This window comes from Camponotus vicinus, unplaced genomic scaffold (genome assembly GCF_025532165.1).
Source record: "Camponotus vicinus isolate PSW18456_S1 unplaced genomic scaffold, iyCamVici1.0 SCAF_5, whole genome shotgun sequence".
Lineage (NCBI taxonomy): Eukaryota > Metazoa > Arthropoda > Insecta > Hymenoptera > Formicidae > Camponotus > Camponotus vicinus.
This window is the reverse complement of record NW_028141977.1, coordinates 18065854-18092722: the sequence shown is the minus strand read 5'-3', so window position 1 is coordinate 18092722 and position 26869 is coordinate 18065854. Positions and strand designations below refer to the sequence as shown.

General features: G+C 29.2%; 4 protein-coding genes and 1 long non-coding RNA gene across 11 annotated transcripts in view; 3 read left to right on the top strand and 2 right to left on the bottom strand.

The window, feature by feature from the left end:
• Positions 1-1486: 1486 nt before the first annotated feature.
• LOC145972295 (uncharacterized) lies at positions 1487-11041 on the top strand. 2 transcript variants are annotated; one of them, XM_083100795.1, is made up of 5 exons: positions 1487-1616; positions 9646-9833; positions 9912-10103; positions 10235-10425; positions 10517-11041. In XM_083100795.1, the coding sequence occupies exons 1-5, from the start codon at positions 1604-1606 to the stop codon at positions 10683-10685; spliced, it is 753 nt and encodes a 250-aa protein (XP_082956921.1). In that variant the 5' UTR covers positions 1487-1603; the 3' UTR covers positions 10686-11041. The 2 variants fall into 2 exon arrangements, with proteins under 2 accessions (XP_082956921.1, XP_082956922.1); XM_083100796.1 differs by lacking the exon at positions 1487-1616 and adding an exon at positions 8963-9201 and having other exon boundaries at positions 10517-11039.
• Iscu (Iron-sulfur cluster assembly enzyme) lies at positions 6782-8789 on the bottom strand. The gene is made up of 4 exons (XM_083100799.1): positions 8605-8789; positions 7634-7858; positions 7331-7409; positions 6782-7131 (listed from the first exon to the last, which is right to left on the bottom strand). The coding sequence occupies exons 1-4, from the start codon at positions 8692-8694 to the stop codon at positions 7040-7042; spliced, it is 486 nt and encodes a 161-aa protein (XP_082956925.1). The 5' UTR covers positions 8695-8789; the 3' UTR covers positions 6782-7039.
• A 2207-nt stretch (positions 11042-13248) lies between the features above and the next one.
• LOC145972286 (uncharacterized) lies at positions 13249-17417 on the bottom strand. Of its 5 annotated transcripts, XM_083100778.1 has the most exons (5): positions 17348-17416; positions 16311-16772; positions 15557-15891; positions 14910-15485; positions 13249-14804 (listed from the first exon to the last, which is right to left on the bottom strand). In XM_083100778.1, exons 3-5 carry the CDS (start codon positions 15875-15877, stop codon positions 13509-13511), a joined length of 2193 nt encoding a protein of 730 aa, XP_082956904.1. In that variant the 5' UTR covers positions 15878-15891; positions 16311-16772; positions 17348-17416; the 3' UTR covers positions 13249-13508. The 5 variants fall into 5 exon arrangements, with proteins under 5 accessions (XP_082956904.1, XP_082956903.1, XP_082956901.1 ...); XM_083100777.1 differs by having other exon boundaries at positions 13249-15470; positions 17348-17417; XM_083100775.1 differs by having other exon boundaries at positions 13249-15485; positions 16270-16772.
• A 1325-nt stretch (positions 17418-18742) lies between these two features.
• On the top strand, positions 18743-20096 carry LOC145972301 (uncharacterized). Its single transcript, XR_014439123.1, has 4 exons — positions 18743-19210; positions 19355-19376; positions 19639-19691; positions 19778-20096. It is a non-coding gene; the product is annotated as an uncharacterized LOC145972301 (long non-coding RNA).
• Positions 20097-20665: 569 nt separating this feature from the next.
• Garnet (adaptor-related protein complex 3, delta 1 subunit-like garnet) overlaps positions 20666-26869 on the top strand; it is a 7691-nt gene continuing 1487 nt past the window's right edge. Inside the window, exons 1-14 of one of the 2 annotated variants that reach the window (XM_083100769.1) lie at positions 20666-20802; positions 20886-21348; positions 21483-21578; positions 21657-21785; positions 22145-22555; positions 23217-23290; positions 23555-23998; positions 24072-24299; positions 24380-24542; positions 24689-24871; positions 25098-25515; positions 25596-25864; positions 25965-26537; positions 26622-26869. The exon at positions 26622-26869 is cut by the window's right edge and continues 178 nt beyond it. In XM_083100769.1, the coding sequence (XP_082956895.1) occupies positions 21253-21348; positions 21483-21578; positions 21657-21785; positions 22145-22555; positions 23217-23290; positions 23555-23998; positions 24072-24299; positions 24380-24542; positions 24689-24871; positions 25098-25515; positions 25596-25864; positions 25965-26537; positions 26622-26869 (3332 nt within the window). In that variant the 5' untranslated portion in view covers positions 20666-20802; positions 20886-21252. Of the gene's footprint in view, positions 21349-21482; positions 21579-21656; positions 21786-22144; positions 22556-23216; positions 23291-23554; positions 23999-24071; positions 24300-24379; positions 24543-24688; positions 24872-25097; positions 25516-25595; positions 25865-25964; positions 26538-26621 lie in introns of both variants that reach the window. The other variant, XM_083100768.1, reaches the window with a different exon arrangement.

The following is a 26869-nucleotide window of genomic DNA, read 5'->3' as shown; positions in this document are numbered from 1 at the left end:
TTAGATATTTATATAATAATTACGGTCGCTGATAAATATCTTTAACTGTGAATGTAAGATTAATATGTAATTTTCATAGTGTGTGTGTATGTATGTAGTATTTGAAAGCAAGGAAAATAAAGTAGAAAAAAATAAAAGTAAAAGAATATGAAAGTAATTTCTAATAAAAAAAGTATAATTACGCATATATATAAAATAATTACACTGGAATTTGTACAAGTTAAGATTCTATATAAAAATTGCAAAATTTCACTAAAAAATAAGATAACTTAAAAAAATACACACACACAATTTTGTTTAAAAAAAATTAAACTTATAAATCATTGTTACAAAATATATATGTTTTTAAGTAATTAAATATTTTATTTCACGTGTTCGAGATCATTGTCATCAAGTAAAACGCAAACGAAGTTTATTTCTTAAAACTGCTTTATAAATCTTTTTCAGCGACTCTTCTGATTATGAGAGATAACAATAAGAGTAAGTAAAACTAACAGAAAACAATTATGAATGAGCTTCAAAACTATAAAGTGTTATCAGATGATCGATTAGCTAATCAGATAAAACTTCCTAGATTTATTCTCTCGAGAAATGGGGATAATTTGCACAAAAGAAAAAATACATGTATTATTTTCAATATTCTGAAAAAAAAAACAAATTTTATATGTATATAAATTTTAGTAAAATTAATTTCGCCTTCAACATCGAAAAAGTTCGTTTTAAAAAATTGTTTTACTATTTTCATATTCGAAATGGTAGTTTTCATGAGAAAATTACATATAATAACTTTATTTTTAAACTTGCGAAGAAGTTTAAAACTAGTTATATGTAATTTCTTATCATGCCATTTTTATTATCGCAATTTATAGCGTTTAGTGTAGTTTGTAATGTTTAGTGTAATTTACATCACATTTCTAAGAAGCTCTTCTCCCTCTCTCTCCCAAATGGAGCAAAAAGACACTACAGACTACAGTAACTTTCCTACATAGACTTTCTTTATTTGTTCCTAAAAAAGAGATTAAAAAGCAATAAAAATTGTTTAAAAATTGTTTAAAAATTTTACATCTCTTTAAATTTCATTGCTCTGCGAAGAGCATATAAATAAAAACGAGAAAAACGGCTGCTATGATGGAAAAGATCGAGAAATTACTTTCTAAGAGCATTCTCGTTTCTTTCATCATTTTATGCATTTCATGTTTTTGTGTCATACTCTTTTATTTTGCGACGCGAACGAATATAGATGAATATTTGTGAACATCAATGCCAAGGCAAATTACCTCTCGTAATTTTCGTCACCACGTACATATGTATACGAACGTGTCGAATCTTCGAATTTGAATCCGTCTCTGTTCGTTTAACCGTCCAAGTCTCGACCTTGCCAAGCCTACAGGCGCGAAGGGGAGGGCAATAAGAGAATGGAAAATTTAGAGAATCGCAAGGCGCGCGAGGCGTAGGATTTCACGCGCCGTAATATATTCGTCATCACATTCATCGGCTCAAATTTAATGCAACAATCAACAATCATACAATCAACTGCCCTTTCCGCGAACTTAAACAACCAACAGGATACGAGATTAACATACGAGATATAGTTCCTTATGGGATGCAAAATTATCGTAAGTCTAGAAAAAAATGAGACATTCTGTTATTATCATATTGCAACATTTATTTGCATATTAAAAAAATATTTTTTTGCTTGTTACATTTTAAAAGATAGAGATATAATAAGAGCGTTGTATAATTACATCTTTTTTTTTATTAAATTTTCTACTTGTATGTTATGATAAGAGCCCGGGAAAAAAAGTCCATATAAAATTGGCCATATATGGATTTTGTCAATATCTAATTATGTTTTGCCAAATATAGTCATATATAATATCATATATGAATAAATATTATCAGATCTGAAAATTACAGCACTTTTCTCATAAAGAACCACTAGCTACCACTAAGTACCACTTAGCTGCTTCTATAATAATATATAAATATAACTGTTGTTTTTAAATACTGCATAATAATTAATTAAATATATAATGCAAGATATAATTTTTAGGAAAAATTATATTTGTCTATATAAAAAAAGGTAAAATCATATATAATCTTAAATGATTATATAATATCATATATGATTTATATCAAAGTATACATGAAACTAATCTTTGCTTTGGTTTTATACATGCTTAGATATGATATCAATATCTGACTATGTCTGATTGTACAAAATGACGTGAGGTATCTAATATCATTTTTTATGATCAGAGATGGACATCATATCTAAGCATATACAAAAACGTATGCTCTGATAAAATCATATGTGATATTATATATAATCATATAAGACTGTATATAATTTTACTTTTCTTTATATAAATAAACACGGACTTTTTTTTCCCGGGAGCTTGATGAAACTGCTAAGCATTTGAAAGCTTCGTGATAAGTTCTATATCTTGCAGCTTAACAGTTGTTTACGCTTTGATAAGAACATTAATTTATAAATATTATAACATTCCTGAATTTATTAAATTATTACAAAATATATTATCTATATAGGATGATATATAAAATCGACAACATATATATGTATGTACATATATATATATATATATATATATATATATATATATATATATAGTCTGCTCTGTGTATATGTAAATATGGTTCATTACTTATGCATGTGTAAAAAATATGAAAAGGAGTGCAAAATTCACAAATGTCGATAGAGTAAAAAAAAAATTATTTATTAAGCTCAGCTTTACATAAATGTCGATAGTATAATCGTGGTTATAGTTAAACTTATCTATCGATTTTGACAAGTCTGACGACTTTTAAGTTTAGATATCTTTTAAAATGTTGTATTATTTCATCATTCGAGTAAGTATCTCATAGTTCTATTAAATTAGAATGCCAAATTTTTTCAATGATCGACATAATATTATCATGAGTTAATCATGTGATTCATTGATGTACATTAACGTCATCGTTGTAAAATAAGAAATGTTTAGAGATAAAATAATTTTTCTAATAATTATCTAAATATCGAGATATTAATTACAATATTGATCAATTGAGTAAGATAAAAGAGTAAATAGATTACATTAACTTGCCCTAATTTTTTAAATAGATTTTTATAATAAATTTTTAATTCAATGTAAATTTTCCAAGGAAGTACACTAATGCATCAAACGATCACATCATATATACACACACACACACACACACATATATGTTATTTATTGCAATAAGTAACAAAATGCTAAAATAATAATTAAAATAATAATAAAAATTGTTACATTATCTTTATACGCGAAGCTATGATAAAGTCATCTGAAAGATAGTCAATGATCGAAAATGAGTTCACGCTGATTGTGTAACGATATTATATAATTATGTTCGCATTCACGCACGCGGTTCTCATCAATCACTCATACAATCAAAAAAAAAAGATTAAGATAAAGAAAAGAATCAATTAATTTGATGATCATTAGTTAAGATATAAAATTAAGAAAAAAGAATTAATTAATTTTACGATCATTATTTAATGTCATGTTTTTATCTCTAAGAAATAAATCTAACAATAAAATAAACTCAGCATATATTTTACATATTTATCCTAAACACATGGAATTTTCGAATAAATTTTTACTGAAGTTTTATTCTCACTGACATAAAATCTTTCGATAAACGCGAATCTGATAAACGAAAGAATAATAATGCTGGGATCATGTGCAAAATAAAATAGTCTATTGTGACTACGACTGCGACTTAATTAATTAGTTGTTTCCTTTGGTAAGCCGAATGAAAAGGCACGATCAGCAATACACACAATACGCAGTATATAAATTAGTTCTTATTAAGCAGTAATTGGTATTATGACAAGTATAAGATAAAGAACGCAGTCAATAATCTCTGCCCTGTCATATATCCACTTGTGTCCTCATATGATGTGTATTATTTAAATATTTCAAATTAAATAGAGAAATGAAAAGATAATAATCATAAAAATACTTCAAAACTTTTTTAATAATATTTTAATTATATTACATTAATATAATACATGACAAGTATTCTCTATATTTATTTGATATTATTTTGTTATATTGTTCTAATTTTCGATATTAAGTAGCTAGTAATAAAAACCCAAGATATAAAAAGCACTCAAAATAAAGTTTAATTCTAAATTAATTATTAAAATGGTTTTAGTCTAAATGAATTTAAAAAGAAAAATAATTATAATAATTATTAAATGTTATAATAATTTATTCTCAGAATACAAAATCATACATAATTATTCATTAATTTATGTATTCATTTATAAATGAATCATTAATTCATATATATATATATATATATATATATATATATATATATATAATTTATTTATCTTTCATATTTTAATTATTTATTAATCGTATAACATATTTGTTCGTCAAAATTTTTCAGTGTTTAAGAAGAAAAATTTCTTCTCGATATTGAAAAAGATATTGCCTTCTATTTATTGAAAAAGATATTCTCCTTACATCAACATATAACATTCTGATTCAGAAGTATGTGATTGTTTTGCAACATTCTGTGTCTTGTGATTAGAGCTGTGAACTAGGAAGGGACAAAGAAATATGAGCCAGAATTAATTAATCGAGATCGCCTGTGGCATTCCTCGCGAGAGAGCAAGCATTCTTCTACGAACATTCTTGTAATACTCGCTAATTGCGTTGTTCTTAGAAATATTGCAATAAATTTACGTTCTCCTATGTCGAGAAAGAACTGTTATCGTAATAGATTATCTATTACGAAATCAACAATTCGCATTGTATCACTTTAAGGAATCATTAAGTACATTATTCGCGATTAGATTGAAGACGTTGCAATATCGATTCGAATCTTGCAACGCTTTATATTCGTCAGGTCTTCACGATAATTCACCGAACAATCCACCTTGATTAATTCAGAGAAAATATGTAAACTATTGATTTGAAGAAGGAAACTATGTTTTTTTTCCTTAAAGTCTAATTATCTACTACTCCAATTTTCTGGAACGTGAAAAAAGAAACGCACGCATGCGATATTTTCCTTAAAAAAAAAGTATGAAATAAAGCAGGAAATCAATTATATAATTAGGAATTATTAATTGAGGAATCCATTATACTATAATTATACTATATCAATTAATTTTTTTAAATAAATTTCACTTTTTAATTTTTAAAATCTGGCACATTAGAAATGTAATTAGCAAAAATACAGGGTGTCCCGAAACTAACGCTTGATATTTTAAAGGCAGATTCTCTGGCCAATTTAAAAACGATTTTTCCTCAGCGAAAATGTCGCGGCACTAATAGTTTTGGAGTTATAAACGATTGAAAATAAAGGGTTTTTCGCAAACTAAGGCTTATGGGAATAAAATATTAATAAAGTCACATTCTTTAGTTAATTTTAGGTAGAGTTTACTTTAATAGAATTTTAATTTAAGGCTTAGTTAGAAAGATACATGATGACAAAAATTAGGAATATGCAAAAAATGATCTCCCTCGACATTTTCGCTGAAGAAAAATCGTTTTTAAATTGGCCAGAGAATCTGCCTTTAAAATATCAAGCGTTAGTTTCGGGACACCCTGTATATTGAAAATTGTGGAAACAAAATGACTTTCCTTATTTTTTTCATGTCAAGGAGGATCGATTTTATCAAAAAAGTAAACGGAATGTGATAAAAAACAAGACACTATAATATATTAATTGACGTACACTTACATAATCGTTCATAATAGCTAACAACTACGATATTCCGATTCATTTAGAATGCATCAAGAAATATTATATTTAATTCCAAATATTATATTTATATATATAATATTATATTATTAAACAAATGAAATAAAATATTATATTATTAAACAAATATAATAATATAATATATATTTATAATATTGTATTATTGTTTCCAACGGATTTGAAACGAAAATTCGGTCTTAAATTTACGAAACGAGGTAAAAAAAGATATATATCAATAATTGCATAACAAAAGAGAAACTTCTCTCGTGTAACGCAGAAGCATAGCTAAGGGTACTTCACAAAATAAGGAGACAATCGCATTGTTGCAGATAAAGGCCGCCGTGGATGAAAAATACGCGCGCGTAACAAAGTGCCTGTTGTATGAGTCACTCACTCAGGTCGTCGCACATGGCCCTCGTAAATTTTTCGTTGATAACGATATCGATCACACGCTATTTATCGCGTCACCACATGTGACGTAAGCACCAGTTTTCTAATCCTCTCTTGATATATAATAAATGATGAAGTCAATTTCACGAATGAAAAATATGAATATAAATTATTCGCAGTGTATTAAAGAGGAACTACACGAATCAGTTACGTCAAAAGTTAATAAATCTAATACATTTCGACATTCATGAATTTGACATTGCGTAAAGCACTTTTAGACTTTTAAAATATAAAATTAATAATTAATTTGCGAGTAGTTAAAGATTTGCCCTGTAGGGTTAAAATTTGTATTTTAATCTTGAATTTGAATTTTTGTGTAGTCACTATAAAAAAGTTAGTTCAATATACAATATATTTATGACTGAGATTAAATTATATTCTGCAGGGCAAATCTTTTTACTTTATAATTCATACAAATTATTAATTTTATATTTTAAAACATTAAAAATGCTTTGCACAATTTCAATTTCAAATTCATAATCTCGAAATATGTATTAGATTTATTAACTTTTGATATATCTGATTCACATAATTCTTCTTTAATAAAAATAATGAGATATGCATCCACTTCAAAAATTAATTAAATAAATTTATTTCATCTAACAAAATACTACAGAGTACAGGTACAATTTTTGTCATCTTGTTAATATACATATATAAACATTTTCAGAGAAAAGATAATAGACTAAGGAATGTCATTTCCCTAGCTCTAAATATAATGATTATAATGTACGATACTCTTAAAATAATAAATAATTTCTATGAAAAGAGAAAAATAATTATATCTATTTTTATTACTATTACAATCAATTTTACATAATCAATTTTATTTCGTGCTGTTGATTGCCTCTTTCTCCTTTGATTGTTGTTTGATGCGGTAATCTGACAGAGCAGCTTTAATTGCGTCTTCGGCAAGCACTATAATTTAGAAGAAAAAAATTACATCAAAATTAGAATCAGGAAATCTTAATAATCAAGTATATAAATTCAAGTTTTATTAGTTTTTTCTGAATGAATATTTTTTTATTTATTCTAATAATATTGCATTCATACATTAAAAATCAACTTTTTAATTTAAAAAAAAAAATCTAGTTAAAGTATCAATATGTATACTTACTCGAACAGTGCAGCTTGACAGGAGGAAGGCAAAGCTCTTTAGCAATGTCAGTATTTTTCAATGCCAATGCCTCATCCACCTAAAAAAATAAAATTAAAACAAAGTTTAAAACAAAAATTACAAGATTTGATAAAAATTTTATGAAATTTTATTTTTGATTTGAAGAAATTTTATAAAAATTTATTTTCTTTTATTTAAAAAAAAATAATGAAAGAAAACTATCCATTATCTCTCTTAATATATATCTTTTTATTTTAAATACTGTATTGTGATAAATTGTATATTATATAAGAAACATCTTACCGTCTTTCCTTTGACCCATTCTGTCGCTAGAGAACTTGAAGCAATAGCGGAGCCACAACCAAAAGTCTTGAATTTGGCATCAATTATCTTGCCATTTTCATCAACTTTGATTTGAAGTTTCATCACGTCACCACAAGCGGGAGCTCCCACAAGACCTGTTCCAACTTGTGTATCATTTTTGTCCAATGTACCAACGTTTCTCGGATTGTCATAGTGATCTAGTACCTATTATGTCAATCGTAAAGTAACATTCGTGTGTCATTTCAGAAGCATAATGTATAAATAACATGAAATATTATGCGACACACAAATAATTACTTATTAATAACATGATTAACATTTAACATAATTAAAAATAATTATTTGAATTATTTCTTTTATTATTTTCACATAAAACAATGTACTTATGATAACTAAAAGTTATTATATAGTTATGAGTTACTGAATTGTTTCTTAAAGTGACCGATTATGATGCGTAATTTAAACGGTGTCGCCGTTAATCGAAATAAAATAAACACATCAAAAAGACGTCAAAGTGACATAATCGATCTGTTATTGATGAGTAATAGATTAGTATTGATATTGATGAGTAACAGACGCATATTACACCATATGAATCAGCTGTAGAAAAACAATCGAATTATAATAAAAGAGAACTCTATTCTCTACGAAATGCACAACATATATATATATATATATATATATATATATAAACAAGAATAAGAGAAAGATCCGTGTTTATACCAGCCATTTAATGCCGATTAAATAAATCTTAAAGCATTAAAATGCGGCATCGATACGAAACGAATAATATTTCGACCATCTTCAGGATTACATTCATATCACAAATTTAATGCTAAATTAAATGTTAGAATCATGTGAATGCGAAAGTAATAATAATAATCAAGATGAAAGTGATTAGAGGTTAGGGGATCGATATGATGATAAGCACCTAAATTAATCATATTTACATTAACATGATAAAACACAGCTGGAACGCTCCGTGAGATGATCTTGGATGTCGCCCCGATTTTGACGGGCAATGCCCGGAATAAAGCCATTTCGTCTTATGCGCACTTTATCACACAAATTATGATACGATCTCGAACGATGAATATATAATACTCCTCTCTCCTCTCCTCACTTCTCATCTGAGGCCGCGGTCAAAGTGACGCTGAGGATGCTTTGAAGCGTTTGATTGACCAATCAGATTAAGAAATCTTTAGTCCTTTTACCCTGATTGGTCAATCAAACGCTTCAAAATAATTGCAGATCGCATTTTCGTACATATGCACAGTAGCTCAACAATTGCTTTCACCCACAGTCACGCGTGACTATCTATGTATCTATATATCTATATATCTATGTTGATACCAAAAAAAAAATCTCGAAAGTGCGAGCATTTCTGACACCTTCAGGAAAATTAAATACCTAGATAATTTTAACATTTTGAATTGAAAAAAGCACTGTCATAATTGTTGAGAAAATAATAACCTTAAAGGTGTTTTAATATTTTATTTATTTAAATGTCAAAAAATATTAATAAAGTGTACGTATATACACAAAAGGTAATATACATATAATGGTAAAATTATATTGATAGAATAAATTTAGTTTTTTGGAGATTATAATTTTAATTACACTTTCTTAATGTTACGCACGTGAAAGTTGAAATCAGTTGAAATGCGATTAAACCTCTGTGACCTTTTTTATATTTGTGGAAATTTGTGATTTTAAGTGTTTTAAATGTGTATATTATAAAAATAATCTAATAATATTCAACTATCGTAATATTTAATTATACAAAAAGTTCCTGAATAATATCCTAATATTGTTCTCATAACCTGAAAGCGAATTATGATAAACAAATCTGCTGATGTAATACATGTTTAAATGGAAGTTGAACTATGTTTCGTTTAGTATTTATGTTTATTAGTATTTATTTATTTATAATAACAATAATATTTTTTAAAGTCACTAATATAATTAAATTGGAAAAATTGTGTTATTAGCGATTATCAGTATCAGAATGGAACATGAAACGAAAGATGTTGATGATAATATAGAGATGAAAGATAAAAATACTTATAAGGAAACTGAGTCGGAGAATGAAAGTGTGGAAGAGGAATATTGCAGCGATGCAACGTATTTAGCACGACAAATGGCATCAGCAGAGAAACTATGTCAATCAGACTTAATAGTAATAATTTTGAAAGAAATTCAATGTAATAAAATCCTTATAAGTAGAATATAACTGTATATTTATTTTTTGTTGCAGAAATTGTATAATTTATGTGTGCAACTGAGGCATACGGTACCACCGCAACATGAGATTGAAACACGTGCAGGATCTCATATGCCAACAAGACTGGAAATAGAAAAGTTTAAGAAAATAATACCAATCAAGAAAGGCTTATACTCTATTGAGGAAGATACTATCATCAATGATAATTGGAAAGCATTTTGTAAGGTTTGTATGTAAAAATAATTTTCTTCTAATATCTTTTAACAAATATATATATACATATATAAATTTAAATTTTCAATTATACACACTCGTATCAAATGCAGAAATTTCCTATAACATTAATTTTGAAATAGATACATAATTGGAATGTAAAAATGGTTCATCCATTCTTACAATTAAGAATTGGTGGCAGAGTAACATATATGCGTAATACTACAGAAAGGCGAAAATTTGTACAATTTTTAGCTGATGGTTTACCAAATAGAACTTTATACAGTGTCTACCATAGATTTAGAAATTTAAATGAAAATAATGTACATAGAAGGTAATATATAACAAATATATATGTAAATTATTTTATTTTCTTATAAGAATAGCAGCAGTCAGTATTTTGATTTCTTAATCAAAATTTCTAGGTATAAGCCTGAAGAAGATGAAATGATTATAGATCACTTAGAAAATAACCCTTCTCTTGATGAAAAACGCAAATATGTTGATTTGGCTAAAGTTCTCCGAAGAACAAGAAATTCGATTTGGCGACGTTATCGAATATTGAAAAAAAATAAAAAACTTAAAAATTCCTAGATATTATTAGATATTGCAAATATTATTTATGTAACAAAAATGTACTTCATAGGATGATTTTTAATTTACTTGCAGTGTGTGATAAATACAAATATATCAATATTTTAATAATTATTTTTTAATATATTTTTTAATATATGAAAGAAATTTCTTATTATAACATTTTAATATATATCCGAATTTGCAGTGCCTTATACATTTTTTTTATAAGATTCTCTTGTATTTACATATATATATATTTTAATAAAATATAAACTCTTGAAATATACGTAAAAAATAATCCTACATTGACAATTAGTTCAGATTAATATACACAAGAAATTATACATATATGGTTCTTTAAAAAAAAACCCCAAACAGTTTGTTTATCTGATATATCTTCGCATACAAAAGATAAATTTGCCAATGAAAAACTTTCAAATTTTGTATAGTAAAAGAAAATAGAATGTATTGTATTTGTATATATATTAATACACACACAAATGCATACAAGAAATTAAAAATATAACAGTTTTATAAAACATACTTCTACATTTTATTGTTAAATATAATTTTTATTAAATAAGTCTTATTTTACATATGTTTCAAAACTAAATATTTTATACAAAAAAAAGATGTCCAAAAATCATTGTTTACCAGATTTCAATAGCGACCATATTATCTAAATGGCACTACAAAAATTGTTTTATTATTATATGTATAATAGAAAGTCTATGGCATTTCGTACATTTTTAAATGTATATAGTGTACTTTTATTCAATATTTCATAACTAATAAATCAAGTGCAAAATACTTGCCATATGGTTAGATGCATTCTTGTTTGTTATTAGCTCATTTTATTTTATATGATTTTTTATATGTCCTGTGAGAGAGATATTATCCTTAATTTTTTCTGGATGCTACATTGTTTATAGCTGAAATAACTTACATTCAGATGTATAGCTTCTAATACAAGTTCTTATAACGTAGATGAATATATGATATATTGAAACAATTTTATAGGAGCTGTAAGGCAAAAAATTTGGATAAATATATTTTTAATTTTAAAAAGTCATTTAATTGTATGCGATAAGACAGAAAAGTCCATATTATGACAAGAATTATAGACTGAATAATATTTTTATATATTATCAATATAAAAAATATAGTAAAATGATAATACTAGCTAAGATTTTTAAAATACAAATCTTACTTTACTTATCATTTAGAGAATAAGATTTTTACAAGCTTTATATATCATTAAATATTTAAATGAAAATGAATCAGTCTCGCTATATATGTATATTTGTACATTCCTCATTTATTTTTTCTTCAGTTTATAAAGTCATTCTCTAATCTAATTATCCATTGATTAAAAGCCTAAATAAGTATAAACTCTAATATGCTTTAGACATTGTCAAAGAAATATGTTTTCATTGAATGTTTTTAAGCAGAATTTGTCTTTTCAATTATATTTTCAAAAATGAATATTTTATTTTACAAAAATATATCCGTCTATTAGATATCTAATATATGTATATCTTTTTTTTATTAAGATAAAAAAATATGACCAATTTTTATGATAATCCGAACAATAATTGTAAACATTTTGTATTTTTACGTGAGTAATTTCTTGTTATGTATATATAAATTTATATAGAATGAATAAGTATGATTATCGGTCGTTTAATTATGATTTGCATTTTGATGGCTGAATGAACTGATTAATTATTAATTTTAAATGAAAGATTAATTAAAAGTTGTTTCTTGTCTCTTTCATCCAGTTGTTATTTATCTGACAACTACAGCTCAGAAATTGTGTACCCAATATTACACTTCTAGCATCGCTATGTGTGCCTGCACATAATTATTAAAAAAATTAATAAATATAAGACTCGAAATATCAAATTAACAAAACAGTTATAATGGCAATACGAGTCTAGTGTCGATGTTATAACACATTTATTTATATTACAATCAAATAAATATTGATAATTATTAAAATTGTTGGACAGTTTAAGAATCGATTAATTAATCATGTGGCACTTTTGTATACGTCTTTATAAAAAATTTTAAATTTTATATTCTTTATAAAAAATTTGTAATTATATTTATTCACATATTCAATTTAAAATTTTTTAATTTAAAACAAAATATCTACTTTTAATGAGTTTCAAGATACAGTTTTTCTCATCAAAACCGAATCTACATATTTTCTTTTTCAATCTCTTTATTATTATATGAATGAAGAAGTTAAAGGCCAAATAAATCATTAATCTGATAAAGAAAAAAAGGAAAGGAAATTATTTCTTTCTAAATAATGCAGTAACACAAAAAATTATCATGTAATATGTGGTACAACCAAGTCTGGATTGTGTGTGTGTGTATAGTATAAAAATATATGTGTGTGTGTGTATGTGTGTGTGTGTGTACACGATATATTAATATATGCGCAGCGTCCATACATTCATACGTATGAAATTACAAATAATAAAAAAATAATTCGCGATTTTAATAATGGCAATTTATTACTTGGAAAACTTTTTTCTTCATAAAATGTGTCAATGTTGTTATATTTATATAATTCAATGATACCATTAATTTATTGTTTCTAAAAGCAAAACACTAGCATGCAACAGCCTTGTAAGTGCAAGGTATACTCAAAGAATGTTTCTCTCATCTTTCATCAGTCAAAAAGGAGCTATACGTATATTTACAGATGACATGTAATTCTATATGTGCGCACACTTGTTGTTTCAACACATAGCATTTACAACTGCTTAGCAGCATTCTGTCACAATTATTCGCCAAAGACATTAAAAGTTTATACAACACACGGCTTTCTTAGAACATTTGACCTATCACAGCAACTGGTCGCACTCCCGCCCCGTTATTCACGTTATTCATATTCACATGAATATGAGCGACCGAGTGCGGTATGTGATGATGATGATTGTGATCTTCGACGATCATTTCGCCGTACTGAGCACGGCAACGCTTTTGATGCGCGAAGAGGCTGCCGCTGTGACTATACGCAGCGCCGCATGTCTTGCACACGTACGGCTTCTCACCAGAATGAGTGTACGTGTGCTCCTTGAGTGTACTGAGTCGCTTAAAAGCCTTGCCGCACGTCTTGCACAGATAATTCGCTTCGCCGGTGTGCCGGGTCAGGTGTCTGCGAAAGGCCGAACTTACGGCAAACGCGGCACTGCACACGTGACAGACGAACGGCTTATCGCCCGTGTGAATACGAATGTGATTTGCCAGACTCGTCGTCGTCGTGAAGCCACTATTGCACGTCTTGCACACGTGCGGCTTGACGCCGGTATGAGTTCGCATGTGATATGTGAGGGACGAGTTGCTGGGATATACCTTACTGCAGATGTGACACAGATATTCACGCGGAACCTTCTCCTTCGGTTTGTGCGTTCTCTGATGGAGGATTAGACGAGCCTGACTGGCGCAGACCTTTCTGCAGACATCGCAGGTCACGGGTTCAGCTTTTGGTTTGTGCATCGACACGTGTCGTCGCAGACCTTTTTTGGTGGCCATGACTTTGTCGCAATGCTGGCACTTGTATTCCCCGGATCCCTCTTCGTCGCTCTCCTCTCTCTTGACGTTCTCGCTCTCCGGCACGGGATCCACCGTGTTATTAGCAGGCACATCGTCGTCATCCGAATCGTACAACTTATTGTCGTCCGCCAGATTGTCCAACAACCCGTGCCCGTGCTTCTCCGCGTGTTTCTTCAACGTATCCGGCCTGAAGAACCATTTCTTACATACGGTGCACGAGTACTTTTTATCGCCGTGCACGAGGGCATGCCTTCTCAGGTTTTTCAGAGATGAACAATATTGGTTACAAATCTCACATTTGTACAACTCGGGCGCGTTCTCGAATTCGTCCGTTTCGTTTGCGGGTCCAGTCTCGTCGTCAGTGTCATCTTCGCTCTTGAGCTCCTTCTTCGGTTCCTTACTATCCTTTCGTTCGTTCGTATTGATCTGTTTGATCATATCATTTACCTTTTCTGTATGAGATTTTAGGTGTCTCACGAGGCTTTGGGGTTTCGAAAATGACGCGTGACAGAGTTGACACGCATGCGGCTTCGATGCGTGTATCTTCTGATGGCTCTCCATATTTTCCTGCTTGTAAAACATTTTCAAGCAGACATTACATTTGTACTTTTTCTCGTGGACCAGCGAATGTTTCTTTAGACCTTTTTGTGTAGCATATTGTTTGGAACAAACCTTGCATTTAAACTTCGACTCCACTGAATCTTGACTGTCGCTGCTCTGCTCGTAATAATTGTCGCCGATCTCGTCGTCGCTATATGTCTTGGTCGATGCCAATTTAGTTTTTCTCATGGACGTACGTTTTTGCGGGATGCTCTCTTCCTCTTCGATATTCTCATTGGGTATGTCTTCATTAACAAACTCCTCTTGTTCTGTATTGTCTTTCTCTATGTACTGATCAACTTCCTTGGTTTCATCTTTATTTATATTCATAATGTTAGATGCATCTTGCGCATCTTCCTGTACTATTGTCATCTGATGAACCTCGTTCTCTGATATGCAAGAATCCTTCACTTCCTCTTTACTCCCTTCAAATCCGATAGAACATATAAATAGCTTGTCGTCTGACATGTGAATTTGATTGGTATTTAAACTGATTTCGCCTCTGGAAAACGAGTCAGTGGATTGAATGTACTCTTGTGGATTTGTCACCACTTCCATGTCTTGTTTCACAAAATAATCTTCTTCAATATGTTCTGACTTTTTTGATAGTAGAAATCTCGTTTGTAAATCCGTCTGTGTATAAGAATGCTAGAAAATGATACATATTCATGTATATTGTATATGTCAACAGATATATACAATTACAAAATGATATTTACCGTAATATTACATTTGGCAGGCTTATTATAATATGCGCGTAATTTTGCATCGGAAAGTTGACACTGCTGCCTGAATTCGAGCGCAACAGTCGCATTATAAATACAAGTGTCGCATATTAAGGAAGGTAATCCATCCTGTTCGTGTATCTCAATGGAACCACAGACTTGTATTTTTTGAGGGAGACCTGAGTAATTGTTTACTTCTTGATTAGCAGAGAAGATTGGCGATAGATTATTACCCTCGGTGAGACAAATCCTGCATACTCTGTCCATATTAATCGGCAGATCAAAGTAACCCGAAGTCATTGTTACAATATTCATCTGTCATAAGTTATCTGTAAGATAAGTAAATATCTAAAATATATAACTATAATTATAATATATATAATTGTAACTTGTGTACACATACATGATGGACGAGGTAAAAGTTTCCTCGTCAAATAACGAAACTTGGGGGGACATTATCGTTACATGTTAATTAACTAATATCACATAGCTGATGAGTTTTTGCACGACATAACGAGATGATCTCTCGAGAGACATCGAGATAAAAATTTAACATGTCTCATGACATGTGTAACATATTGAATTTTGGAGCAAGCACATGACGCGAGTAACGTCCCTCTTCATCATGTAAGTTTTTCGAGCGTACAAAGAGAGAGAGAGAGAAAGACAAGGGATTATTTAATATACAAAATCGAGCGGTTCTCAACTTCTTGATACTTGGTCGGGACATGCCAGGATGTTGTCGTACCGTATATGCCTCCAGTGATGCCCAGGCGAAACGACTACGAGATCAGTCTGACAAGTCCCGTCCGGCCTCGCTCGCGGATCCCTTTTCCTTTCTTTAGGGCGCTGCGTTTCCGAGACGACCTCGCGTCGCACAGAAACGCGATACGCGCTGTCGCATGATCGATCCGTTGATTCTCGACGATACTCGACAACGAGACGAGCCAGGTACGGGATATTTGACGCTCGACTTGGCCCTTTGTCTCCTCCGACGACGATGTCGGTCGCGAAAGTTGAGAGCAATCTGAGACGAACGTTCGACGAACGGAGGTGTGGGTGGGTCAATACAAAGAACGGTCGAGCGTGTATGTATGGACATGCGACGTATGAATTGCCAAGGGTCTCTCACATTGTTATGTATTTACAGAGAGAAGAACGAGAGATGTCATGGTCCGATTTTAGGTGATCCCTAAGAGCGAAGCATCCTCTATAAATATAAAAACGTGAACATGAACTACGAAGCCAATATCGACGAATGTTTTCAGTGGGTAACACACAATTTCGGGTTGTGTTCCATGCTATGAAATATCGATAACACAAGTATTGTAACGCAAAACGTTTTGCATATATGTATATTAAATAAATTTCTATAAATAAGTTTTATGTGATCTCTCTTTTTATCTGTTAAGTATAATTTGTTATTAAAATATATTACCCGATATTATTACATATTAATCACACATCATTCATCATCTCACCGCCATTACTACATAATTTAGTATAGTTTTTATCACAACGATTCGTCATTGAAAATAAATTATAACACAAAAAATATTCTAATTTATTTCTAAATATTAAATACTATAAATATTAAAATTAAAATAAAGAATTGGCTCAAATAATAATAATTAAAAATTAATTAAACAATTGTGTGTGTGTGTGTGTGTGTGTGACAACTAAATGCCAGTAAAAGGCGCCGTAATTGGAGCACGAGAAAAAACCTTCCTCTTTCTTTTAATTATTAATATATTTCAAATTATTAATATATTTTAAATTACTCACAATACATGCACTAAACATTTTGTGTCATCTTTTAACCTTTTCCACCTTCAACGTGACATTAATATTACACGTTAGAGAATACTAGACCAATAACATATGAAATTATATAAATCAGATGCAGATAGCATTGTAATATCTGCACGTTGATTGTGAAACGATTTATATAATTTCATATGTTATTGTTTAATATTTTCTAATGAGTAATATAGTGATACATCGTTAAATTTCTTTTCTAGATACGATCGCGATCAACATCAAAAATTATTTATTATATAACTATATGATTAATTAACTTTTATAAATAACACATAATTAATATCTATATATATATCGCGACGAAAATTCTCGAATCGCATATTTCGTAATTTATTCATTGAATCAACTAAGAATCATATATATATATATATATATATAGTAATAGAAATCTAAAATAATAAATTATTATTTCGATATGAAATCGATTTTTACGAGCAGAAATTATGTCTTTAATATTTATAGATATTTATAGAATCGAATATAATATGTCTGCGATGTTTTATCGCTTTATTTTTCAATCATTGAAATATAATTCGAATTGTGAGAACGCGCCATAAAACAATTGAATCGTGGATCTAAACATAATATGTTATTATAATTAACATAAATTAAAGGCTCCATAATACATCAATCTTTTAATAAATAATCATATAATTAAAAAATCTATATTTAATTAACATAAATGAAAGGCTCCATAATACATCAATCTTTTAATAAATAATCATATAATTAAAAAATCTATATAATCTAAAATACTTCTATATACTTTAATATATTCCATGTATATGTGTTAAAATACGTAAAATATTTCGATGACGAACAAACAATAACACCGACCTTGGCGGCGTAAACAAATAGCACGCTAATGTTTATATGCCATAGTCTTGAAAAATGTTTTGATAAAAAAATAATAATAACACGGTCTTTCGGACTAATTTTTTCGGCTCTATTATTATTCGCGCGACGACACTCAAAGAGTAAAGTAGTGATACAAAACGGTCCGTTAAATCCTTTTCTAGACACGATCAATATCGAAAAATCGCGATCAATATCGAAAAATTATTTGTTGTATTAAAATACGTAAAATATAATATAATATAATATAATATATAATATATAATATAATATAATATAATATAAATATGTATTGTTTACGCCAAGGTCGGTATTATTGTCTGTTCGTCATCGAAATATTTTACGTATTTTAACATATTTATATTATATTATATTATAATATAAAATATAATATAATATAATACAATATATTTCGATATGACGAACGGACAACACGATGTTCGGCCTTGACGATGTAAACAATAGCGCGCTAGTCATACGGCCTTGGTATCATTCACACGGCGACACTCGAGCAGTAAAGATAGTAGTGCGAAATACATCGTACATTGTTAAATTAATTATTAATTAAACGATTATTATATATCATGACTTTCAATTATATTAAACTTTCGAACCTATAATTCATATTAATATACATGTACTGTATATATATATAAATAATGAAAACAACATTTGAAACAAGTTTGTATTTAATTTGATCTTATATAAAAAGAGCGAATCGTACTTCTCTATCCCTTATACGATATATTAAAGTGCGTTTCTCGTAATTATTCCGCGATCGAGAGTGCCGTGCAAAATGTCTCGTGATCGTTTCTATATATGACTAAATATAATTAATTGTTTGTTCGCGAGTGAATATATATGAGTGCTATGAGGAAACAGCAAAGGAAGAAGAAAGGAGAAGGACATCTGGAAAAATATCGGACAGTCAGAAAGCAGTGAGAGAGCCTGAAGCAGCCAGAGAGATATGCGGTGAGTAATTTATAAAAATTATTTATTATTTATATATATTATTTTCAAAATAGACATATTGCTTATTATTTTTTCACTTTCTCAATAATATATATAATTCGCTCTAAAAATGACATAATATAATGCATGTATAAAATATTCCAGGTTTTATTTTAACACATTTAAGGTATCTATAATAAAGTATTTATAACATTTTTGTTATTAATTAATTAATTACTTTTATATATAAATATTTTATAAAATATTTTTAAAATAATATAATTGTTTAAATATTTCCTACATCTGTTTTTATATTTAATCTTAAATATGGTCTTAGATCTTAAGATTCTGTTCAGTCTCAATAAAATGACAAATATTTTCTAAATTTTACTTAAAACGATTTTAAATATATATAAGACTATATGAACACCGGCCTTAATTACTGGTAGGGTCACCCATGCCGGATAGGTCAAAGGAAAAGAGTCAGACTGAGAGAGATACTGTAATTATAATTATTATATTAATAATTATTAATATAATAATTATATTATAATAATTAATTAATAGTTATTATATTTTTTGAATAAGATGGAAGTAAAAGAAGATAAAACCATAAGAAGGAATAAGAAGCACGACAAGTTCCCTATGGTCCTGGGAATGCGACAGATCATAACACTGCAAAGATTTAAAGAAGACGCATAGTAATTAAGAATAGCTTGCAATTAAATAGACTAATAATAGTAATACTTTATAATTTAGCATTTATAATTACGTTACACTTTATAATTTAGCACATTGTATTATATACATATAAAGCATCAAGCATTAAATATTTTGCTGTTATGAAAACTGTAATAAAATAATATAAAAAATTTGCTATATAAAGTGAAACACATTCGAAAGCACATCCACTGACGAGATATTATGAATGATCGATAGTTTTACGAGATCTAGCGTGATCACAAAAAACATATATATATATATATATATATATATATATATATATATATATATTATTAATTATTATTATTATTGTTACTATATATGTATATATATGTATATATGTATCGAGAGAAAGAAAGAGAGAGAGAGAGAGGATCAAAAATTCATTTATATTAAAAATTTATTAAGCGTCTTGCTATATAATACTGATACTACCAGTATTTCGTGTACATAGCACGGAACGAAACCAGAAATTGTGCACATTATATGTTACCTTCTGAGAACATTTGTGGACATTGACTTCGTAGTTAATGTCCACAGAGGGCGTATCTGAAAACATTTCTCATTCAAATAATTATCGATAAAAGCGCATAACTTTACGTATCTAGAAAATGTTTTGATTTTATTTATGAATTTAAACAATAAAATCGGAAATAATTGTGAATTATTTTTTTTCAAACCATAAAGTAAGTATATGTATGAACATATTTTTGATATTAAATATCAACCAATCAGCGAATTCCTGACAAAGATAGTGACTCATCCAGCATGCATATATCCTTTTTCTACGAATTAAGTCATTTCTCTACCTTTGACAGCTCGCTCCAGTATGTTACAGAGCTCAATGGAATTATTATCACTTTTACGGAGACAAAAAACAACTTTTAATAGTATATTTTACAATACGTATATTTTACAATATATTACTTTATACACATATCAAATTTTGCGATATTTCGAATATAATTCACAGATCTTGGTTGCGAGAATTGGACTGTTAGCGTAGAAGCGACCAAAAATTGCAACAGAGTCGCACACGTCGATAAAATTACATACTCGATGAGTGAATGTGCGTTAGTTAGGTGTTTGTCTACTCTCTTGACACATTTCTTAGGTATGCTTTTCCGAGTAGCCCTCCTCTCTCATCCAGCCCCGATCTGTCAAAAGATGTGAATGTAAGACGGGGGATTGGGATATGCTCACGAATTTCGATTAATTGCAATTGATTAATCAGGACCGCGTCCGATTGAGTCGAGACGAGTCTCACCGATGCGCGAAAGGAGGGTTCCTTCAAAGTGATATCGTGCGAGCAAGGCATTTAATTTTTTTTAAATGCGGTCATGGCACTCCGCAAGGTAAAGGGCAACTTTGAACGAATGTTCGATAAGAATCTGACGGATCTGGTGCGTGGGATCAGAAACAACAAGGAAAATGAGGTGATCTTTTCTCTCTGCTTTGCGATTTCTCTTGGTGAAATTTTTATCATGTCTTAACCTAACCTTCTTTTCCACCTTTCATTTTGCAATCTATTCTATCTGGCATAAAGAAAGTTTATAATTTCCTATATTAGGCGAAGTACATCGCGCAATGCATCGAGGAGATCAAGCAAGAATTAAGGCAAGATAATGTGGCAGTCAAAGCAAACGCTGTGGCCAAGTTAACATATGTAAGTATCTATTGGTGTCCAATTTAATTTAATTTATCTCAAGTACCGATAGAGTTAATCAATTCTTATATTCTACAGCTCCAGATGCTGGGGTATGATATCAGTTGGGCCGGTTTTAATATAATAGAAGTGATGTCATCGGCAAAGTTTACTTATAAACGAATTGGCTATCTTGCTGCAAGTCAGAGTTTTCATGCAGATATAGAGGTATAAAATCTATTTAATGTATATTTTAGACATATGAAGATTTTCCTCAGGCATGTTCATTTATATTTCTATTTTTCTTATAATTTTATTTATAGTGTGATTATATATTATTTCTCCCTTGTATTTATATATTCATCAATTTAAAATTAAATAAATTTATAGACTGTAAGCAAATGATAATAACAGATGATTATAAATAAAAATTATATATGATTTATGTGTATATATATATATATATATATATATATATATATATATATATATATATATATATATATATAGTGTACAATGTACTTGGCAAATTGTTAAGGATATAGGGAAAATGCCATTTTATAATTTGTTAATGTTTTCTGTTATAGCTACTAATGTTAACGACAAATATGATTCGTAAAGATTTAAATAGCCAAAATCAGTATGATGCTGGCTTAGCGCTTAGCGGCTTATCTTGCTTTATTAGTCCGGATTTAGCGCGAGATTTGGTTCATGACATAATGACATTATTAACCTCTACAAAACCATACTTGCGCAAGAAGGCAGTCTTGATGATGTATAAAGTATTCTTGAGATTCCCTGAGGCCTTGAGACCAGCTTTTCCGAGGCTGAAAGAAAAACTCGAAGATCCAGACAGTGGCGTTCAAAGTGCAGCAGTAAATGTAGTTTGCGAATTAGCCAGAAAAAATCCAAAAAATTATTTGAGCTTAGCACCTGTTTTTTTTAAGCTAATGACAACTTCTACAAATAATTGGATGCTCATCAAGATTATCAAATTGGTGAGTATTATTGTGCAAGATTGAAGATTGACAATATTTTTTACATGTCTTGGCAAAATACGAAATACACATCAAATTTTTGTAGCTTTATTTTTTTTAAATAATAATTTTGTTATAATAATCTGAAGTACAAAATTTTATATACATACATATATTTTATGTGTGTGTGTGTGTGTGTGTGTGTGTGTGTGTGTGTGTGTGTGTGTGTGTGTATGTGTATGTGTATGTGTGTGTATATATATTTGTTTCTTATTGCAAGCAATGTTGCTTTCGTTTGTCATACTCAGTTTTCAACTATAATTCTCATTGAACCAAAGCTGGGTCGACGGCTTACTCAACCATTAATTGATCTGATTTCAAGGTTTTATATAATTTTTTTATGTATATAGTGAAATTTTATATATTTATAAAATATAAATACATTACGTATTTATATATTTATGTGCAATTTATATGCATATTGAGAGTAATGTATTAGTATCAATAAGCATTTTGTAGCATTGAATCTTATTTATATTGTATTTTGTGTATAAAGTATTTGTATTAGTTTTCATATATTTCACTTATTCACATAAAGTAAGAAAATTAAATTACTATTTGTATAAAAAAATTTACTAAAATTTAGTATTTCTTAGAATGCAATGCGACATTGTATTTTCAGTTTGGAGCATTGACACCTCTAGAACCTAGGCTTGGCAAAAAATTAATAGAACCCCTTACTAATTTGATACACAGGTATTTAATGTATTTTATACTAAAGCATTCTAATGTTGTTATTATTTGCATAACATATAGAGATCTTATCTCTTATATCTATTTTATCTCAACTTTTTTTGTTCATCTTTTGCAATGTGTCTATATTATTTTTATATTGCTAGTTTTATAGTTTAATATTATTGATTTCTACTTTTAATCTATTTATAATTTAGTGTTATTGATTTATTTCAAATCAACTTTTAATCTATATTTAACATAACATAATACTAATAACTTTTCTAGTACATCTGCAATGTCCTTATTGTATGAATGTATCAATACAGTAATAGCTGTATTGATTTCTATATCCTCTGGTATGCCGAATCATTCCGATTCGATACAGTTGTGTGTTCAGAAATTGAGAATACTGATAGAGGATTCTGACCAAAATTTAAAGTATTTGGGATTATTGGCAATGTCGAAAATATTAAAAACACATCCAAAAAGTGTGCAAGCTCACAAAGATCTTATTATGCAATGTCTCGACGATAAAGACGAAAGTATAAGACTGCGCGCCTTGGATTTGTTGTATGGAATGGTTTCCAAGAAAAATCTAATGGAGATAGTTAAAAAATTAATGGTGCACATGGACAAAGCTGAAGGCACCACTTATCGTGATGAATTGCTCTCAAAAATTATTCAGATTTGCTCACAGAACAACTATCAGTTTATTACCTATTTTGAGTGGTAAATATCACATTTATGCGATGTGCTAAATCTATTCTCTATAAATTAAATTGTATATATTGTATATTTGCAGGTACATATCTGTATTGGTAGAACTTACACGAATGGAAGGCACCAAGCATGGACCACTAGTAGCGACTCAATTACTTGATGTAGCAATTCGTGTACAAGCTATACGAAAATATGCGGTTCAACAATGTGCCTTACTACTTGAGAATTCATATCTATTGACCGGTCAGCCAAGGGCTACAATGTCCGAGGTTTTATATGCAGCAGCATGGATTTGTGGAGAATTCTCTAGGTGATAAGAATTTCTTTAAAAATAGTCGGTCTAATCTCGATATGTAATAAAATATTTAATAATCTGTTAAATTTAAACAGTGAATTGGAAAATCCTTTGGCGACATTACAATCTATGTTACGATCGCAAGCTTCTAGTTTGCCAGGACACATACAGGCAGTTTATGTTCATAATATATTAAAACTGGCTGCAGCGACATTTGCTAAAGCTGAAAAAGAAGAAGATACCGAAACTATGGAAAAGGTATAAAATATAGTATAATTTATATAATATTAATGAGATTTTAATATTTTTTTATGAAACAAGTATGTATACAATATTTTTTTTAAGTATGAATATATCTATCATTAGTGAAATATGTAGGTCTAACATAAGGTTTTATTTTACAGATTTATGGATTGAAGGAGAAAATAGCAGCTTTTGTTTGCAGTGGTGATTTGGAAGTTCAAGAAAGATCAAGTTCTGCATTGGTACTGCTTGAATGCTTAAAAGAAAATCCTGGTCTTGCACAGGAATTAATGGAAGCTTTTGAAGGTGAACTTAATCCAGTTGCACCAAAAGCTCAAAGAAAAGTAAGTATCAATTAGTAATGTGTGTGTGTGTGTGTGCGCGTGCGCGCGTGTGTGCGTGTGTGCGTGTATGTGTGTGTGTATATATATATATATAATCTTTATATATATATATATTTTATTTTGTAGACTTAATATATACAAATTGAAGGAAAGATTGCGCATATTAACTAATATCCATTTAAGTTGTATTAATATATTTTGTTATATAAAATTTCATATCTTTTAGGTTCCAATACCAGAAGATTTGGATTTAAATTCCTGGATCAACGATCCACCTTCAGAGAGTTCGGATTCAGAAGATTTAGATATGAATGATATTTTTATTAAGGCAGAAAAACCAAATGATTCGTACTCCAAACGGGAATTTAGTGAACCGTCGCTGGAAGAACTTGAGAGAAGACGCGAAGCGAGAAAATTAGAACAAGAAAATAATCCTCATTACCTAAAAGGCTCATTTAAAACTTTTACATCATATCACAATTCGTCGAGCGTATACGAAGACTTCGAAAACATTCCTATTGCGGAATTAGACATCCCAATCTCTTTAAAAATTTCAAACAACTTGCATAGATGTCGAAATATAGATAGCAGTCATAAAAGACATAAAAAACATGAAAAGAAGAAGAAGTCAAAACATAATAAAAGTAATTGTTTTATACATAATATTATATTATTAAATGTACTCTATATTGGAAATTTTAACTTTTTACTGAATTATTTTCAGATAAAAAATCTGCATCAGAAGAAGATGAACTGGATGATAGTTTACCATTACAAATAGTGAATACTGGTGTAGGAGAACTACCTCCAGGTGCAGAAATAAGTGACAGTGACGATTATGATTTAATAGACGCGAATGATCCACATAGAGCTTTAAATATCGACTTAGATATGCCTTTACGAGAGGATGAAAGATTGCCTGTCTTAGAACATAGAGTTATTGAAAATGATACGACAAAAAAGATTGACGAGAAAGGAAGGAAAAAAGAAAAAGTAAATTCTTTTTATATTTGGATATTGTAATATAATTTGAATTTTTTAATATCTATTTATGTATTTTTTTTAATAATATTTTTCTATTTTATATTAATAGGCGCATAGAAAATCTAAAAGAAAAATCAAGGATGCCATCGAAAATAAATTAAATGATCAAACTATGAATAATGAATCATCTGATTTATGGTTGGAAAGTAATTCATCTCCTGAAAAAATACAGTCTCCTGATAATGGAGGATACACAGAAGTATCCAGCGAATTACAGAAAGATAGTAAACGTAAAAAGTCAAAAAGTCAAAACAAGCATAAGAAGTCCAATGAAGAGGATGGAAAACATAGAAAATCGAAGAAATCGAAAAATAAGAAAGAAAATAAATCATTGGATTATGAAGAAACAGCAGGAATATCTACTCCATCAAAAGAGATATTACCAGAATTGAAGAGCGATATTACGAATTCCGAATATAACGCAAATTCTGTACAGCAAAATATCTCATATGAAGAATTGGCTAAGAATAAGGTCATTTCCATGACATATGAATTGAGGCAAATTCCTCATGATTCAAGTAAAGTTATTGTAACAATTTGCATTACAAATATAGGTCAACCGCTTGTGAAAGAATTAGTCTTTGATGTTCCAGATACATCCTCACTCAAATTAGTTAGAAATGTAAGTTGATTAATATTTTGATTTTATATATACTTTATGGATTAATTATCCTAATATATTATTTCTATCGTCCTGGTTTTTTAGTCCGGAGATGAATTTGGGATAAAACTGCCATTTCAACTGCCTCTACAATCTAGTAAAGAAACTGAGTTCACTGTTCTAGTTTCGGACGTGACATTTGCTCAGAGACTTAGAGGTACATTGACATACATGTTCGAAGGTAGAAATGGCACGGAGCAAGAGAAGCTCGATTTTACCGTGCATTTGTCGTGTAGCAAGTTTATGGTTGGACATCTTTCTCATAAAGACATACTTACGGAACTACTCAAAAG